Source organism: Triturus cristatus, chromosome 12, assembly GCF_964204655.1.
Source record: "Triturus cristatus chromosome 12, aTriCri1.1, whole genome shotgun sequence".
In the NCBI taxonomy this organism is placed as follows: Eukaryota; Metazoa; Chordata; class Amphibia; order Caudata; family Salamandridae; genus Triturus; species Triturus cristatus.
Genome location: NC_140595.1, coordinates 137989916 through 138008150, shown reverse-complemented (window position 1 = coordinate 138008150; position 18235 = coordinate 137989916). Strand labels below are relative to the sequence as shown.

At 42.7% G+C, this 18235-nt stretch overlaps 1 protein-coding gene across 2 annotated transcripts in view; it reads right to left on the bottom strand.

The window, feature by feature from the left end:
* Positions 1–18235, bottom strand: part of UBQLN4 (ubiquilin 4) — a 153778-nt gene that overhangs the window by 44605 nt on the left and 90938 nt on the right. The window contains exons 4-6 of one of the 2 annotated variants that reach the window (XM_085639568.1): positions 10269–10531; positions 3378–3536; positions 1395–1617 (exon numbers count right to left, since the gene is read on the bottom strand). In XM_085639568.1, coding sequence (XP_085495694.1) covers positions 1395–1617; positions 3378–3536; positions 10269–10531 — 645 coding nt within the window. Of the gene's footprint in view, positions 1–1394; positions 1618–3365; positions 3537–10268; positions 10532–18235 lie in introns of both variants that reach the window. The other variant, XM_085639567.1, reaches the window with a different exon arrangement.

The following is an 18235-nucleotide window of genomic DNA, read 5'->3' as shown; positions in this document are numbered from 1 at the left end:
TCCAGAGCAGGCATTGTTCCTAACCTGATAGCGTGGACTCTCACCTTTGGGGGTCAGAAAACAGTCTGTGGTGGCAAGCTGGACAAGACTAGTCAGCCAGCACACTAGCGGGCTGGTAGGTTTCAGGGGGTACCTCCAAGGTACCCTCTGGGTGCATGTATTAATAAACCAATCACTGAAATCAGTTTGGGTTTATTAATACGAGGTGCTCAATACCAAACACCATATGTTTCAGTGAAGCTATTATGCAGCTGGGGAACTTGCTTTGACCAGTGCCCAGTACATACCTTAAGATGGCTTTCCTGCTCACTAGTAATATACAGTAATGGAAGTAAACATCACAGGGTCATATCTGCTCGTGCAGGTATGTCCTCACATAAAATAGAATGCTCCCAGTTTGAGGACTCAAAGACCTGCATTAGGATTGACTTACATATATTAGATGCAGTGACTTTGGCATGGCACACAGGAGTGTGCCATGTTATGTATTCACTCATGGTATGCAGCATGTCACGCAGCCTGCAATGTCAGTCTGTGTGGAATTTGTGTGTTGGTCCCTTAGGGTGGCATAAGATATGCTGCAGCCCTTTAGGACCCTTATTTACTAGGGACTTACAGGGGTGCTGAAGTCTTCAGCCAATTGTAGCACAATTAGAAAACACCTTGTTTTGCGGAAGAAGCACTTGCAGTGAGGACTGGTTAGCAGGTCTCAGTCCATTGTTAGGGTCGAAAATCAGCATCTAGTAGCTAAAAAGTGGACAAAAAGTTGGGGATAACTGCAACAGAAGCCAAGTTTCCTGCAGCTAGTACGACAGATTATTTGCAAGTAGTTTTCACAGAGAAGAGTCAATTACAGTATTGTGGTGAAGACAGCGACGAGGTCTAACTACACATTTTCAATGCCAAGCTAGAAAAGATGAGATTCTTTCGAATACTGACCAAATGCGCCAAGTAGACTGCCATTACAAAGTTACCTGCTGTATCGCCAAAAAGGACAGCTCAAGTCTACTCACCGTTGCTACTATGAACAGTAGGTCCTATGTGCTAAGCAACATATACAGATACAGTGTTACATCAACTGCCTGGATACATGGCGTATGAGAATGACGACATGAAGTGGCTAATGTTAGGTCCATTAACTGAGGCATTGACTGTCGAGTGGGACAGCCAGTAATGAAATCAAAAAATGGCAAAGAACATATAAAGGATGCAAATGGAGGCATCCTGCCTTCAATATGTTATAGTAAGGAACAAACAAGAAGGTCTTCAGTGGAGGAGTAACATCAAGGACCTTTCACTCGCAGAACGGCTCACAAGCAGGACGACATCAATAAAACAACCTAAATATATTTAGATAAATGAACATTTTTTTGTTAAGGATGGTTTATACCGACCAGTGCCTAAACTGGCAGCGTTGATTCCAAGGGGGTTAGACACGGTCGGTGTAGTTTGGCTTGTATTGCCGGTGCTCCCATCACTGCCTGATGTCTGTGCTTGAGATGAAGGGGAGGAAGGATTCCAGGGATTTGGTAAAGGCTCTCTGTTCTCAGTCCTCAAAGGTGGAGCAGCAGAACCATCTGTGTTTCCACCCAATGCTGAGAAGGGGTTGCTGCCAAACTAAAATAAACAAAAATGTTAAATTGAGGAAATAGCTTTCAACATTGTGTCCACGTTTCCATGCCGACGGATTGAGTAAAAACTTTGGGTAACCTGTCCTGACTTAAGTAGGTGAACCCCCAAATTTGATGCTACTTAAACATAAATTAAAAGGAATGCATGTCGCCTTTTGAAATCCTTATGTCCCATTTTCTCCTAAACAGTGCAGTGGCTACAAAGTGGTTGTGCCAATGCAGACTGGGCCGCATTCACACTTTTAAGAGCGATGGCCCACTGTACCTGAACTACAGCCCTAGGTGCACACCACACTCACCCTTAAGCAATGGACTGACCTATGTACCAAGAGTATTTTTCCAACCCAAACCATGGCTTGCCACTGAATGTATTGTATCTGCCTATTCTATGCTTGCCCTTGCCTTCAGAGAGCGGAGTGACAGACGTTTTATAGGAACCTCTGTGATGAGTATTCATTCATTGTATCTCTAATCTATTTTATTACATTACTGTTTTGCCCATATGAAGGGTGTTATATATTCTGTACGTCACATTTTGAAATTCCATTTGTATGGTAGAAAGTTTTCCAGCAAAGGTGCAAAATGGGATAGAGGACCAAAGTAGCTAACCCCCCCCCCCCCCCCCCCCCCCCCCCCCGTTTTATACTTTTTTTCAAAACGTTTGCAATTATGTGGTTTGCTCAAAACAGCATAACAAAAAAGTAATCAGCTATTCTCCTGTCAGAGGAAATATCTTGTGAGAATGGCGCTAAATCATCACCATGATCACCTTAAAACCGGCACATTTTGCCAACCGTGCAAGAAGTGCAGTGTTGTGTCTTAGATCTCATCCAATCATTGCCGTTGGGTCCTGTTAGTTGGTCCATTTAATCAAAGTTTAGTTAACCAGTTTGGCTCAATGTGTTTGTCTTACACTCAATTTGCCCTGTAAGATTAACCATTATAATGCTGTCCCGTTTCCTTGAAATAGCCACATTTTCACCTAAATATGATCCCTCTTCCATCTTCATAACTAAATCCTAACCAATATAATTATTCCTCTACCTTTTGTCCCACTGCTTGCCATTGTTCTACACCATCTCGTGTTCTCGTATGCCACAGATAAGCAGTGAACACCTGACAATAGTGCAGGCAGCTAACTGGCTAACCAAGAAGATACTTCCACTTACCAGTGCTTCCCTACGTGCAGGGCGAAATAAGAACAGAAAAGACTGGGAATGTATCAGATTCATCATGGTTTCCTAAGGTGGTTGAGACTTAAAGAAGTTCTAAGTCCATTGACCCCACTCTTATTCAATGACAAAAACAGCAAAAATAAAAATGCAGACTTTTTTTCTTAGTTATCATTGGGTTTTTTATAATATGCATGCATGAGGGCAGGTCTGGTGGCTTAGTGAACTAATGCGCCCACTGCAGGGGCCTGTGTTTGACCTCATGGTCACAGATTCAAATCCCGGTGCGTCCACTAAGCCTTTCAACCTTCTGAGGGAGATAAAATGAGTACCATTGAGCTGGGTAACAAACATCTGTTATTCAACATCAAGATAACCTTCTCAGTGAACTTGCGCTTTACAAATACATGTTATGTTTATGTTATGACCAGAGCAATTCGGTGTAACAATCTAGATCCGAAAGAATATCTCCTCTAGTAGTAATTTCACCCGCACACAAACACAAACATCACAAAAGCAGTCCATGAAACTTGGTAGTCAATTAAGAGGGAAATACACGTACTCTGCTTTGTACCTGTTCTCTCGCTGCACTGAACATGGGCTCTTGAATGTCAGTATACATCCTGCGCAGAGCATTGTAGCCCCCAGGAATGCTCTCGAGATTACTGAGAGCCCGGTCCTGGTTTCTCATCATCTCCTGCATCATTGCTGGGTTGCGGGCCAGCTCCATCGTCTGGGGGAAAACCAAAGAAAATGTGGAACTGGTGTGCACGGATTAGATCCTCAATCAACAGTACCAAAAAGAGGCTTCACTCATTACGTGCCTTTAGGTGGTAAAGTGTGGGAACACAAAGTTAAAACTGGAACATAATGCTGATGCAATCGGAAAATGTGTTGCTTTGTTTTCTTTCCAAAATGAAGTACAATCAGCAAACAAGTAAAAATCTTAAATGTTCAAAGAACTTTTTACAAAGCTCTACAGTGCTTTTAAGATGAAGTTTAAAGAGATTTAAAGGTCTGCACAAACACGTTCTTTAATCATAATTGACAAAACATCCACAAAGACATCAGATTTACTTCTCTTCATATGACCTCTTGAAGGCTAAGAAAAATACAGGTCACCTAGCTGGAAGAAGGCAGCCACACTGCCAGTTCTGATATGCTATCTTAACTGCAACATATACAAGGAAAATACTCATTTGTAACCCTAGCTTTCCATCAAGGGACACTTCGGTCTGTTGATGAGCACTTAACAGGTTTGCTAATGTGTAAGATGCCAGAACACTGGAGAGGGAAAGCTTTGTTTCATGTTTTATGTCCTTTTTGGAAGATTGCCAACTGCAGTCGGTTGAAAATATTTTTTAGATTTTTTCAAATTAAAATAAACTGAAAGAATTGTCGAGAGGCAGCCTCAATTGGAAGGGATGAATACTGTGGGGGAGAGAGGGTGGTGCTACTACAAGAAGAAGAATAACGCTTCTATCCGACATGGGAATGTTTAGATAAGGCCGTCGAAGGTGAGTATACACAGCAAATGCAGTGTTTCTTTGCGTTTAACATTAAAATATATATACACACAGGTGGTTTTCCCTATCTTGGAACCAAGGCATCAATGGTCTGAAGCAAGTCTATGCCGCACATTCTTTTTCTTCATGTGACAGATGTTCGGGCTGGGCATCATCAGAAAGGTTAATCTGTATCAAACCCCCATCATGAACCTCATGGAATGGTCCAATGTCATATACTGTTGAAATCTGTCATGGTGACTGTGGGAAAGGTTGTGCAAGTAAGTGCCCCATGAGGATCCATGTATTTCTCTTTTAATGTAGCAAATCTTTATGTTTCAGGATTTGCGCAGAGGTGAAAGCAGTAAGGCACAAAAAGCAGACAATCTTTACTGGCTGTGTGGTGGTTCTCCTATAATCCAATACTTCTCTTTGAAGTGTTCTCCTGCGGATTGAGGAACAAGAACTTTTACTACGAGGTGCCTGTTGAAACTGACAAAATACACACAAGTTTGTTTATAAGCCAACAGAGAGAAAGTGTGGACCAACTATATATAAATATCATTCACCCCCAAAAGGAGCCAGCCGTAGGAATAGGACTGCTGGTGTTCTTTGTCTTTCCACTTAACTCCTGGGTGTGTGTGTTTGCCCAGTAGGCAACGGTTATAGAGTGGTAGATCTTTTTCAAGATTTACTGTTGCACAAGGAAGACACAATAAGATTGTGTTTTTTCTTCCAGCTTCTTACAAGATTCATAATGCTAGGGAGAGAATACCTACAAGATGTTGGCTGTGCTGAATTACAGAGTACTTCGAAAATCCATTCAGAAAAAGCGGATTGTAGTGTTCTGGGATGCTTTGTGTAGAGACCAGGAAATATGAGTGACCGTGAACTACTCAAGCCATGCCCTCTTGGGTAGCAGGGTCAGCCTGGGTATTAAAGTTAGAGGGAACTGTTTTCCCTCGGAAAGGATGATGCGGTTTCTCTTTTTAAGAGAGATGTTAGTATAAAAACCTGCTAAATCCGCAATGTCAATTTTAAGGTTCAACTCGGCTTTTTAAAAATACATAAATAAACATGCACTTTAGTAGTAGGCAAGCTTAAGAATGGGCACTGAACATATAAAGAATATCTTTCAGTGTTCTGGGGTCACACAAAGTGGCGGAGTTCTTCAATGTTTATGAAAATCTGTGATGATCCTTAAGAAGCAGCCAGGAAACAACAAACAATACCTGGGTATGTGATATGTGCAGGTTCTTGATTTATGACTGATCTTGCAATTAGGGATTCAACACACACTCACAGCAGTGCAGGGGCCAAAACAGAATACAAAGGCTTGTTAAATTTACGGTTTAAGTGAACGGTTTACCAAAGCAATGCTTGTTTCAAAGAAGTGTGTTTAATTAGAAAGCTTGGGAGAACTTGATTAAACCACTGATTTAGCGAGTGAGAGCTGTATATATGAAGGTGTGGCTCGTGTGTCTAGACCAAACATCTCAGAAAAGTGGAAATTACCGGAAGAAGTGCAAGTGTTGATTGCGCTGCGGTTTAAAAGCAACCAACTGTCCGTGTGCAACTTTTAAAGATAACCCATGCCTATGGTTACCCTCTCAACTAATCCGAAAGAACAGAGTAGAGAAGAATAGATGTACTGCTGTAACCAGTAGGAACAACGCTGTTTGAATAGTATACGCAAAACTTGCTCAACCACCAAGGCTACTGCAATCTAAAGGTATTTTAGGTACTTGGTGGACTAGCCAGAAGTTACTAACAGATGAGGCCAAAAGTGTCCATATGGTTTAGGGCTCAGATGCCATAGCGTACACAAACTTTATAGCAGACCTAGCCATGGATTAGGGAGGATTTATTCACAGAGAATAGATTTTACTTCTGCTCGTCATGCTGTTTGATTTCCTTAACATGGTCTAGTTGGATTGCGGTTTCTGAAGAGCAATATGGAGACCGCAATAGAGACTAGGTGATGTGTTTGCTAGACATTTGGCCCACGTGCACTAAATCATTTTGAACGAGAAACATGTAGGAATTTGATTTGGATCATGACCTGCGATAGTACAACCATTTGTGCAGATGCGTCTCCCTCTTTAACCACTTTCACAGCCCTTATACACCACCTAAGAGACTGGACCCCATTCTAGTTCTCTGTGCCATCCAAATGTTCATATAAATATATCTCTTAGGTGTGTTGCACTTTAGCCAGGAATACACAACAGGGTCCTAGCAATTAGAAATGATTTGAAGATAAATGCGGTTAATAAATTATGAGTTAAGAGTTTCCTCGACTCAAGCCTCTTATTCAATAATGAAGTCAGGCTTGCTCTAGTGAATCACTAGTTTATTGGCTTGCAGTAAAATAGTAAATTCTGCAACTGTATAGCTGGAGTTAAGTCCAGTCAGGGGGGCGCATTTTGGAGGTATAAATATATTATAGCAAATAAATATCAGATGTAGTTATCAAATAGACATCAATAAAACATTTTTATTTTGGTGTAAAAAAAAATGCAAGCATATTTACTTTGTAAATTTACTTTCCTTTTGTCTTATTGCAGGTTAGCTCCCTCCTTCTAGTGCCTAGGTGTCGAGTGAAAGTGTCCAACCCACATAGCTGGACTACAACAGGACTAAATAGGCCTACCTTAATTTTTTGCGGACCACCTAATTAGATTGCAAATTATACATTCTGGGGAGACATGATTCACATGAGGTCTGAGGAGGTACGCAAACATCACAATAATTGGGGCAGTGAAATGCTACCTCTAGAGATAAATGGTATTTTATGGCAGATCTATCCATTTGAGTAGCAATGGAGTATGTTAAGAAATTCCATCTTTCTTTACAGCAAGAACTAGACCTGAAAGATTATAAAATCATTGACTTGTTCGGCTAAATTTTGTAGCTATCTTGGAATAATTTGGTAGAATGGGTAATAGAATTGTCATCACTTGTCCTGTGTACCAGGGTCAAAATTGTTATTGTTCCATCTAAAAAAACAAAAAAACTCATTCACGTACATAGGATTCGGGCGGTATATCTTGATTCTCTGCCTTTCTGTAGCGTGACAGCATCATCATAGGGTTTGTTCTGAGAATATGCGGACCTCCACCTGGAGGAAGACCTACTGGTATTACGGTAGTGTCCAGAGATAAAAAGTGAAGTGCCCTTGTGAAGTGAGTTAAAATTCCCTACATCACCATATAGGTAAGTACTTTAATAAATTTGGTGGTGTGGAAAAGTAAAAAAAAAAAAAGTGTTGCGTGTATAGAACGTATTACCGATCTACCGCACTGTTGGTGGTCGACATGTTTCAGCCTCACTGTTCAACTGGAGGCTTTCTTCAGGACCGGTAGGTATGTTGTGGCGACTACTAGAAGCGGTTAACTTACCACCTCTATTGTGTAGAGTCAGATCAATTGTACCTGTAAGTCAAATTCCCATGTCCGGGCTTCCTCGTGGTGCCGTGTGGACTGGATCCTGACTTGTGCTGGCTCTGATTACGGCGCCTATTTATATGGAACAATAACGATTTTGAACCTGGTACACAGGACAAGTGGTCCATTCTCCCCCCTCCTTTTGAATTTGTACTGACGTATGGTAGCCGAATGGACCAAAGCTTCTCCTTCCCCCTACCTTGATTAAACCGCATAGAATTGTCCTTACCAATATTTTTGTTTGCTAGTACCCAAAATGGCGCATGCTATACTATTTCTTCAAAAAAGGAAAAGCTATTTACCTACAATTCTAGCCCTCCAATAGAGATATTTTCTCTGTTTCAAACGGTAGAACATTTCCCCACACATAAGCAGCAGTCAATTTCCACAGCTTAAAATGAGCAGAATGGTAGAAGAAAGACTATTTTGGGGAAGAAAAGGTGCTATACCCGGGAAAAAATCTTGAGATCTTTAGGTTCCTCTACACTGTTGGACTTCTACGGGATACATCTTATGGAAGGAACTTCATTAATCTGAATTTCTTGATAAAGATTATGAAGGATGTTTAAATGCCACTCACAAAACAATTGGTGAAGCAATGACCGTGCTATTTATAATTTTTACTGTCCTGGAATGTCAATGAGGCCAAGATACTGGTATAGCTACTGTCCTTGTATCCTCATGTACAAAATAAATGTAATTTTTTTTAAATGTCTTAAAAAGACACCCATGAACCTATCATACTTGAAATCTACCCTCTGAATTCCACACAGATCAGGATTTCAGAGTAATACCCCTTAAATCCAAAGGGCTAGAGAAAAGGTCAGTTTCGATAAATTCAGTATAAAAGGAACAGCAAAGGTCTGCACCAACTGATTCAAAAAACCAAACACATATCGCTACAGCAACAAAAAGCATTTCTACTGGAAGCGTAAGTCATTCACACATAAAGGTAGCCTTAAGACCCCAGCTGCTTCTGATATGGTTCTGCTTACTAAGAATCAATGTCACCACGGAACTTTGGAGTAGGAGTTAGAGGCCTATTCTACCCCCACTGCAAAGCCTGCAGAGGCACTGGCACATTGCCCACCAGCTCCTGGATTGTCAACTGGATAATAAGATTAAAGACTACTACACACTGTGTACAAATTATACATGATCAGATATACAGGTTCCCAATCCTAGGATTGTCTAAAGGTGCCAAAGTCTTTTCTCCTTGATCATTTGTTTCAGGATGTCAACATGCTGAGCCTCTTCGAAAACACCAGAGAAATAAAGGCATATAATTCTGCTACTTTCTTGTCTAGAAGAATGGGCAAAAACTACAATGTAATCAAATTATGGCTCTGAACACTACTAATAAGTGGGTCAAATTTGCAGAAAGTTAATCATATACTTCAACCTCCATCAATAAGTTACAAAATTTTCGATTGTAAAGTCGAACCCGCATGGGTGTCAAACATGTCCTTTAAGAGAAGTAGGCCTTTGCCCCTTCTCATTAAATTTTAAGTAGGACACATGCCTTTGCTTCAAGCACAGGATGGCTTTGTAAGTGCACACTACCTCACTTTCATAATCCTAACGTCGGCCTCTCTAGACAGATCTCACAATCCTTCATTGAAGAGAGAGACCATGTGCACACCATCACCATCCTTTAACATCTTTCCATCATAGAAACAAAACATGTTCAAGACAGTATACATGATGACAAATTAAAAAGAAACAGTGAAAAAAAATAACCGAGACCCGATAAACACACGTACCCATGAAGGGAAAACAAAATTGCGCAAGAGTGTTTTAGTCAGTGCTACGCCTCAGACAGGACAAAACAGTGTAGAGGAGAGAATCTCATGGTACAAGGTGTATGTAGGCAAGTGGAAGCCTGTATGTTAGTTACATTTGAGGAAGGAAGGGAGAATGAAGCCTTCACAAGCGCTATGTTGGTAACAATTATAATGGTGCATCTTGTCTTCAGTAAATGGACTTTAAAGACCGAGCAGTGTTTGGAATTCTTACTTGTGTGGTGGAAAAATTGTTTGAATCCATGCATCATGGGACAGCACATGCTGGAATTCTTCAAGAGATAATATCAGCTTTCACTCTTACCTCACATTAATGGAACAGTAATTTGAGCCAATGTATGCTTAATGACGGACAGGCTTAGCTGAATTATTAAAAAGGTTGGGAAATGTTCCCCTTTACATGCATGGAGATGTAAAGTTTGCTCCAGGATTCAGCGCTCCAGCCTAGATAGTCAGCAGAACATGAATTGTGATAAAACCCCACGATGGAAAAAAAATACATTCTTTAGACATCAGCTTGAAATAAAGTGCTGCTTATAGTACTACGCAAGAAAGATGAAAATCATAACACACCAATAACAATTTGAAAAGCTTTCGCCATATCTAAGGAAGGTCATAATTATGCGGGTATCCCATTATTAGCAGAAAGATCTTCCATTTCTTGAAATGGTCTCCATGATGAACACTGCAGATATACATGTCTCAAACACACCTGCCTCATGAGTTCTGGATTGTTTAGCATGTGGCTGATCTCAGGATTCCGCTCCATCAGCTGCTGCATTTGAGGGTTGGCCATGATCATTTGCCTCATTAGATCTGGATTGGACATCATGTTCTGCACCAGTGGGTTCTCCATGATCTGTGAGAGCATCTCTGGGTTCGACATGAGCTGCCGCTGCATCTGCTGCTGTAGGTCCATAAAGTTAGCAGAGCCCATGCCAAGGTTGCCCAGCCCAGAAATGCCACCAAAGCCAGCTGAAGAAAAAAGATAGAAATCACAGTTTAAACAAACGAGAAGGCAGAGATGAACATATAACAACATTTAAACGGGGGTTTTAATATGTTTACTCCTACTAAAAAACCTTACTGCAAACTCACTCAGGCATGTTCACGTGGTCCAACATAATCAAACAAAGAATGCTCCCTCTCACAGCCAGGCCATACTTATTGAGTTCATTCTGTATTTTTCGCCATGGTTTAGATGTTATGCTGTAAGAAGCCAGTTTGTTTCACCTCTGGTATGGCTAAAATCCAACACCATAAGATCGAATGAATACACAAGCCTGAACACCATGGCCAAATTAGTTAGCATATCTTGATTATTATAATTCTGTCTGATGATTAGAAGATTTATTTATTTTCATGGTATGCTGAATAATCTAAAAGGTAGAGGTTAGATTGGTTTCTTAGGCAAAGCCACTGACAGCCGATACCCTTTCGAAAACTGGTTCATTCTTATTGGTCGCCCTAATCATGAGCTATGGAAGTTGAAGCAGCGTAGTATTAAGACCACCTCCTCAACTCCTCAGCATGTATGTTGTGTGTGTATTAAACCTTGAAACCAAGGAGAGGGGGCTCTAAAGTCCAAAAGGATGGAGCACCCAATAATACAAGTGTAAATATATATGTACCTTTTGGAAACTGTTCTGGAGTCACTACTTCATACAACACAAATATTCACATCCGTACTTACTCAAACACACACTTCACTTAACATGTTTGAAGCACTTCTCATAAGACAGATTTATATAAAATATATATTTTTTTTAATAAATATCAATTTATATGAAACATTAAAGCATCAAAAATAAGAATACTGATAAAAACACAATTATTCCCACATGGAATCAATCATGTGCCTAAAAAGGAGAACACAAAGAGACAAACACTGTCATACATATGTTAATTTGGGTACGCAATAGACGGTATCAGGCATAAGTCTCCAATCCCTGTCTATGGCTAACTAATAGCTAAACCAAATTTAACTTCAAACAAAAAGGGGCGTCAATGCATTTCAGTGGCAGAAATCCCAATAGGACCACCTTCTTCAGGAAGCAAGAATTTTTCTCCTTAAAATGAATATAGAAATATGGCACCAGTTCCACCGGTCCAACTGCACTGCGGTAAGAATGTCTCCTCGCACTATATGTATGGTGCTTCAAAAGAAGCAGAAATGTTACATTAATAGCTTGCTATTGATGAATGGAGAATTTGTATTTATTTCACAATGATTGTAATGGCCGGATTCGATCTCTGTCTCTTTTAAAAAAAAAAAATTAAAAAAAAATATTTAAAAAAAAAAAAAAAATCGAACGCAATCGTTTATTTAAAACAATTTTTTCTGGAACAAATTTCGGTCCCTTGTTAAGAACAGGAGCGATCATTCAATATACCGTCTCCCTGGATCATCGATGTCCTCTACAAGCTGGATCGTATTCCCGAAGTCGTTGCGTCACGCAAGAGACACTGAAGGCTAAGATCGACAGTGTGGCGATTCACATAAACATCCTGCATGGAGATAACTGCAAATATGCGGATGAAGTAAAATCCAACAAGACTGTTCTTCAAACGGTGCACCCCATTATGGATGAACTCCAAAAAGCAGGTGGTGTCCCCCACTATGAAGGTTACTAAGCAGGATTAACTGGTAGAAGATGCGGAGGGTCGCAGCAGGTGTAACAATGAGTGGTAGAGCTGTCCGAGGGGTCAGAAGGATCAGATAGGGTGGCATTTTTTGAGCAATAGTTCCAAACGGATGTAGTGCCCCTGGGGCTATTCCAATTCTTAATACTATGAAGGGCCCACCAGGGACAAGCGAAGATGCCACAGTGGGGGGTGCAGCCTTGTCCCGTGGTGCCACGATGACTTTACTACAGGGACAGAGAGACTTTGTTGGGCATAGCCCACATGAACGGCCCCTTGCGAATGGGAAATTCTTAAGTTGCCCTCTTCCCGGACTACAAGCTGACGGTCCAGCCTCACGCCTCACACTTGGAGGTGAAGCCTCACTCCATGAAATGGCCCTCCAGTACAAGCTGCTGTTCTCAGCACGCCTTAAAATCTTATTTGATGGCCATAATCACTGTGGCGAGCGAGCCAATTTAATATATTTGCACAAAGGGGTGGGGGAGGTGGTGATCGGTAGAGCTAATTTGCCACCTAGCCCACAGCACTGTAAGAGGAGGTGTAGAGTGCGCACTTTGGATGAAAACTTGACCAGAAGACATATGGGGCTTGCCAGGGAGGATGCTTTGGAGGTGGCCAGTCAGCTTGGTGGTGCACCCTGCCTGACGCCGGGGACCGCTTGTCTGTTTTGTCCTGTGCTTGCACTTACGCAGACTCAGCACTTGCAGGACACTTCGATTCCTGCCCCCTCTTGCTGTGGTTCTTGCTCTCTCTCGAGGGGGGCCCCTGGTGTGGGGCCGCAGACGGCCGCCCTGCGCCGCATACAGGATCCCTCCTACTTCATCCAGCCGGCGTTTGGTGGAGGACGGTGAACACATCTCTAACTGCTTGGAGATGGCACATCCCTTAGGCGGATATACGGAGTGCCTTGGCAATGGGGCACATAGTGACACTCGGGTTACTGGTTTGTTGGGGTTTGGGGCCCGACTGTTGTTGGTGTGTCCTGGGGGTTGGGGCGTTTGCCTGTTATGGTTCTATAGGCACCTGGAGTTCCTATCATATAGGCACCTGGAGTTCCTATCATACTTTATCCGGGGAATTACTCACATGGTTGGGCGACACTGTGCCCCACTCCATCGCATCTTGGTAAAGAGAAAGCGGTTGGCAAGGAGGAATAGATCTGTATGTCTATTTAAACATAGGGAACTATATATTGCCCCATTAACAGTGCAAAATCCTGTTTTTTAATTCATTTAATCTTATTTCAATGAAAATCACATCCCACAGACACACACTTTTTGTTTTTAGGTCTCGTGACTTAGGCAGCGCATGCGCTGCTCTCGCCTTACGCGGCTTCTGGAATCTTATCGATTCCAAGTCGTCGTCTCGCAGCTCCGCCTCCAATTTTCATTGGTGCGTACCGTTTTGCTTCATGGCTGATGCAAAACACAGTGTAATGATTGCACCGGAGGCAATCATTACACTGTTAGGTTATGTTATGCGTGATTTATACAGCGCATGGCTACTCCAAGGAGTGTCCCGGCGCTACAGCTGACCACAGACAACCAACAAAAGCGGAAAATAAATACCCTTAAAAGCCAACCCAAAAAAGAAAAAAAGGGGGGAGAGCTAGAGCATAAAGAGCCACGTCTTCAGATTACGTCTGAAGGACAAAAGATCAAAGTTCTGACGGAGAGAGATAGGAAGACCGTTCCAGAGGCGAGAGCCGATGCCACCCTGTCCCCTTTTGGCCCCGCCCACCGGGATTTGATCGTTTACTTGCGGAGGGACACGGCCTCCTTCAATTACTCTGTAAGCACAATTTACATGTTAGCATGTCGGGAAAAACACAAGTGAGTCAAACTTTTCTGTGTCAGCTCGTGGAAAAGCGAGGGCGCCTAGCTCGGAAGTGCCTGTGTGTGAGATTGATGCCCTTTCTCGTATACAACTGTTAACGGAGAGCTTCTTCCGCTGCGTAGTTGTAAATAGTCGCTTCAGTCACTTCTGTTCAGGTAAGTAAAACTTGTCCAGACCCGTGTTCAGCTCTTAGTGGTGGCGCTGTGTGCGCAGCCGTTACTAGTGACCGACCCCCCCCCCCCCTCACGTGCGTGTGGTTAAGTGGCTTGTCTCCTGTGTTTAGCTGCCCTGCTTTCACCCCTCCCTCTTCCTCTCTCCCATGCTGGATGTGTCCAGGCCCCTGGAAGCAGCAGCTCCTCGTCCTCCCGGCGGCCGATTAACATGGGGAGGGGACTACTATGACCCAGAGCACCCTATTGAGTAAGTATTTGCACCGGTGTGGCTGTTTTTTTCTTTCCCCGGCTTGTTTTCTTAACCCTCCACAGGCTAAAAAAACAGAACAAAACGTGTTCCCTGCACTTCTGCCTTAAAAAATAACGTGCATGTGTGTGTGTTTTTGTGGGCTGGGGGAATCATGCGGATGGTGCATCCGCCTTGAGTAAAATCTGTCACCATATTAAACAACCTCGCAGTGCTGTTCCGCGTTAAATTGGTTAGCAAGGCTCGTTTTTATGCTTAAATCTCACAAAATGAGCGTTTTTAAAAATATTTTTGATTTGACATTTTGCTTTGGTGATTGTTGGCAGTACCGAATTTTGTAGTAGTAAACGACCCAGTTTCACACATTTACCCAAATCAAGAAAACCCATGACGGTAGTACTTTATTTTGTGGTGATTTTAAAAGAACCGTCGTACGTAGGATTTAATTTTCTTCTCCTTAGACGTGTGGCAGTTGGGCATCAACATGTTTTGTTACGTGATATTCAATGCCATTTAAAACTCTTTTTGACCGTGGCCGCGGTGTTCCGCCTCTCGTGGTTTTATCTGGTCTGTCTGGTTTGAGAAGCATGCTTGGAGTCTCCATTTTAGTTACTCAATATTTACAGTTGTAGAAAACATACGATTGTCGGTAGACCAGAGGGCTCATTCCCCTCCACCCGTAAATGGAAATATTTATTTTTGACAGCCCTGTGACCTCCACACGGTCACTACTTTGTCAACGCTGCGCCATCGCCTGCTCAAAGCTCCGGATCCTCAGACTTGCGTGAGCTGGTCTGCCGAAGGAGGGTTTCGTTAAAAGCAAGGCGAAGAAACAAGGGTTGCCTTCAGTGTTAGTACTAGTTTACCGCCGTTCTTAACCATAATGCCTCTCTGCTTTTGAACCCTGACGTAATTTGACACGGCAATTATTGTTGAAAATATATTATTTTTTAAATGAGCCTTTTTCTGTACAAACAATATGCATTTTAAATGGGAACCGTGCCTTAATCCCATAGTTTAGCCACCCGTGTTTACTACATAGTGTGACCACTAGAACACACCCTTGCCCTGCCTCGCTCAATCTAAAGTCATCTTGGTTTAGCGCACGTCTTAGTGTCAGTCACATCTTAGTGGTTCAAAGTCTTTTAGGAGCGATACTTTGTGTCCTTGAGCAACGTGTTAATAGTTTATCGACAAAATTAGGATTATAGAGCTTCGGGCTCTTTTAGAGCCAGCTTGGCGTTTTAAAATGGGCAATAATAAAGTTCCAATGTGAGCCTTCGATTTAATGAGTAATTGTTGAAGACATGAGGCTTACACAAAGTGCTTAAAATGGTACTCCACACGTGAGGTACATGCAGCAAGCCACTGCGCATTGATTTTAGACGGTCTTTGACTAGTAGAGAGCAGTAGAGAGTGAGTAGTAGAGAGTGAGTAGTAGAGAGTGAGTAGTAGAGAGTGAGTAGTAGAGAGTGAGTAGTAGAGAGCGAGTAGTAGAGAGCGAGTAGTAGAGAGTGAGTAGCAGAGAGTGAGTAGCAGAGAGTAGTTCAGAGTAGCGAGTAGTAGAGCGAGTAGCAGAGCGAGTAGTAGAGGTAGCAGAGAGCGAGTAGCAGAGCTCGAGTAGCAGAGCTCGAGTAGCAGAGCTTGAGTAGCAGAGAGTAGTAGAGCTTGAGTAGTAGGGCTCGAGTAGTAGAGCTCGAGTAGAGTAGTAGAGCTCGAGTAGAGTAGTAGAGCTCGAGTAGAGTAGTAGAGCTCGAGTAGAGTAGTAGAGCTCGAGTAGAATAGTAGAGCTCGAGTAGAGTAGAGAGTGAGTAGTAGCGAGAGCAGTAGAGTAATTAGTAGAGAATGAGTAGTAGAGAGTAGTAGAGAGTAGTAGAGAGTAGTAGAGAGTAGTAGAGAGTAGTAGAGAGTAGTAGAGAGTAGTAGAGAGTAGTAGAGAGTAGTAGAGTAGCGAGTAGTAGAGTAGCGAGTCGTAGAGTAGCGAGTCGTAGAGTAGCGAGTCGTAGAGTAGCGAGTCGTAGAGTAGCGAGTCGTAGAGTAGCGAGTCGTAGAGTAGCGAGTCGTAGAGTAGCGAGTCGTAGAGTAGCGAGTCGTAGAGTAGCGAGTCGTAGAGTAGCGAGTCGTAGAGTAGCGAGTCGTAGAGTAGCGAGTCGTAGAGTAGCGAGTCGTAGAGAGTGAGTCGTAGAGAGTGAGTCGTAGAGAGTGAGTCGTAGAGAGTGAGTCGTAGAGAGTGAGTCGTAGAGAGTGAGTCGTAGAGTGAGTAGTAGAGTGAGTAGTAGAGTGAGTAGTAGAGTGAGTAGTAGAGTGAGTAGTAGAGTGAGTAGTAGAGTGAGTAGTAGAGTGAGTAGTAGAGTGAGTAGTAGAGTGAGTAGTAGAGAGTGAGTAGTAGAGAGTGAGTAGTAGAGAGTGAGTAGTAGAGAGTGAGTAGTAGAGTAGCGAGAGTGTGTAGTAGAGAGTGAGTGTAGAGAGCAGTAGAACGTGAGCAGTAGAGCGCGAGCAGTAGAGCGAGCAGTAGAGCGAGCAGTAGAGAGAGAGCAGTAGAGAGAGCAGTAGAGAGAGCAGTAGAGAGAGCAGTAGAGAGAGAGCAGTAGAGAGAGAGCAGTAGAGAGAGAGCAGTAGAGAGAGAGCAGTAGAGAGAGAGCAGTAGAGAGAGAGCAGTAGAGAGAGAGCAGTAGAGAGAGAGCAGTAGAGAGAGAGCAGTAGAGAGAGAGCAGTAGAGAGAGAGCAGTAGAGAGAGAGCAGTAGAGTGAGTCGTAGAGAGTGTAGTAGTGTGTAGTAGAGTGTGTAGTAGAATGTAGTAGAGAGTAGTGAGAGTGTGTAGTAGAGAGTAGTGTGTAGTAGAGAGTGAGTAGTAGAGAGTGAGTAGAGTAGTAGAGAGTGAGTAGTAGAAAGAGTAGTAGAGAGTAGTAGTAGAGTGAGTAATAGAGAGCGAGTAGTAGTACAGAGTAGAGAGCGAGTAGTAGAGAGTAGAGAGCGAGTAGTAGAGTAGAGAGCAAGTAGTAGAGTAGAGAGCAAGTAGTAGAGAGTGAGTAGTAGAGTGAGTAGTAGAGTGAGTAGTAGAGTGAGTAGTAGAGTGAGTAGTAGGGAGAGGGTAGTGAGAGGGTAGTAGAGAGTGAGTAGCAGAGAGCGAGTAGTACAGACAGTAGTAGAGTGAGTATTAGAGAGTGAATAGTAGAGTAGTAGAGAGAGTAAGAGTAGTAGAGTAAGAGTAGTAGAGAGCGAGTATTTGGTTCCTGTCTGAGTGTTTGACTTGGAATTCTGTTGATTGGGTTAGGGCTAACTGGAAGGTAAAGGGGCATGCTGGGATTTGTGGCAGCCTAATTTTATGGTGCTTCCGTCTTTTTAGTTTGTTGATTTTTTGGGGGGATTTTTTTTTTGTGAATCATGCGCCGTTGAAGTAGAGGCAGCCTTCAGTAACATTTTGGGAATAGACATAGCACCTCATCCCATCCAGAGGCGATCTCAACACCAATTTTGTGTGTGCTGGAAGATACAAGCCAAAAATCGCCCCATGCTTTACAGCCTGGAAAAAACACGATCCCCCAGTCCATAAGAATCAAAAAAGCGAAATATGGAAAACGTAGACAACCTGCGTACAAAATATCCTCAAAAATGCTAAATAGCTTTACCAATGGCAACATTCCTTCGCAAGACTAATGTCAGACCTGTTTAAGGAGTTTCAATATTTGTTAAAGGAGAAGACAGGCAATTTTGTTCACGTTGCAAATAGCGCGCGCGCCTCGCGCTAAAAGTTAAAATAATAACGCCCCCGTCCCC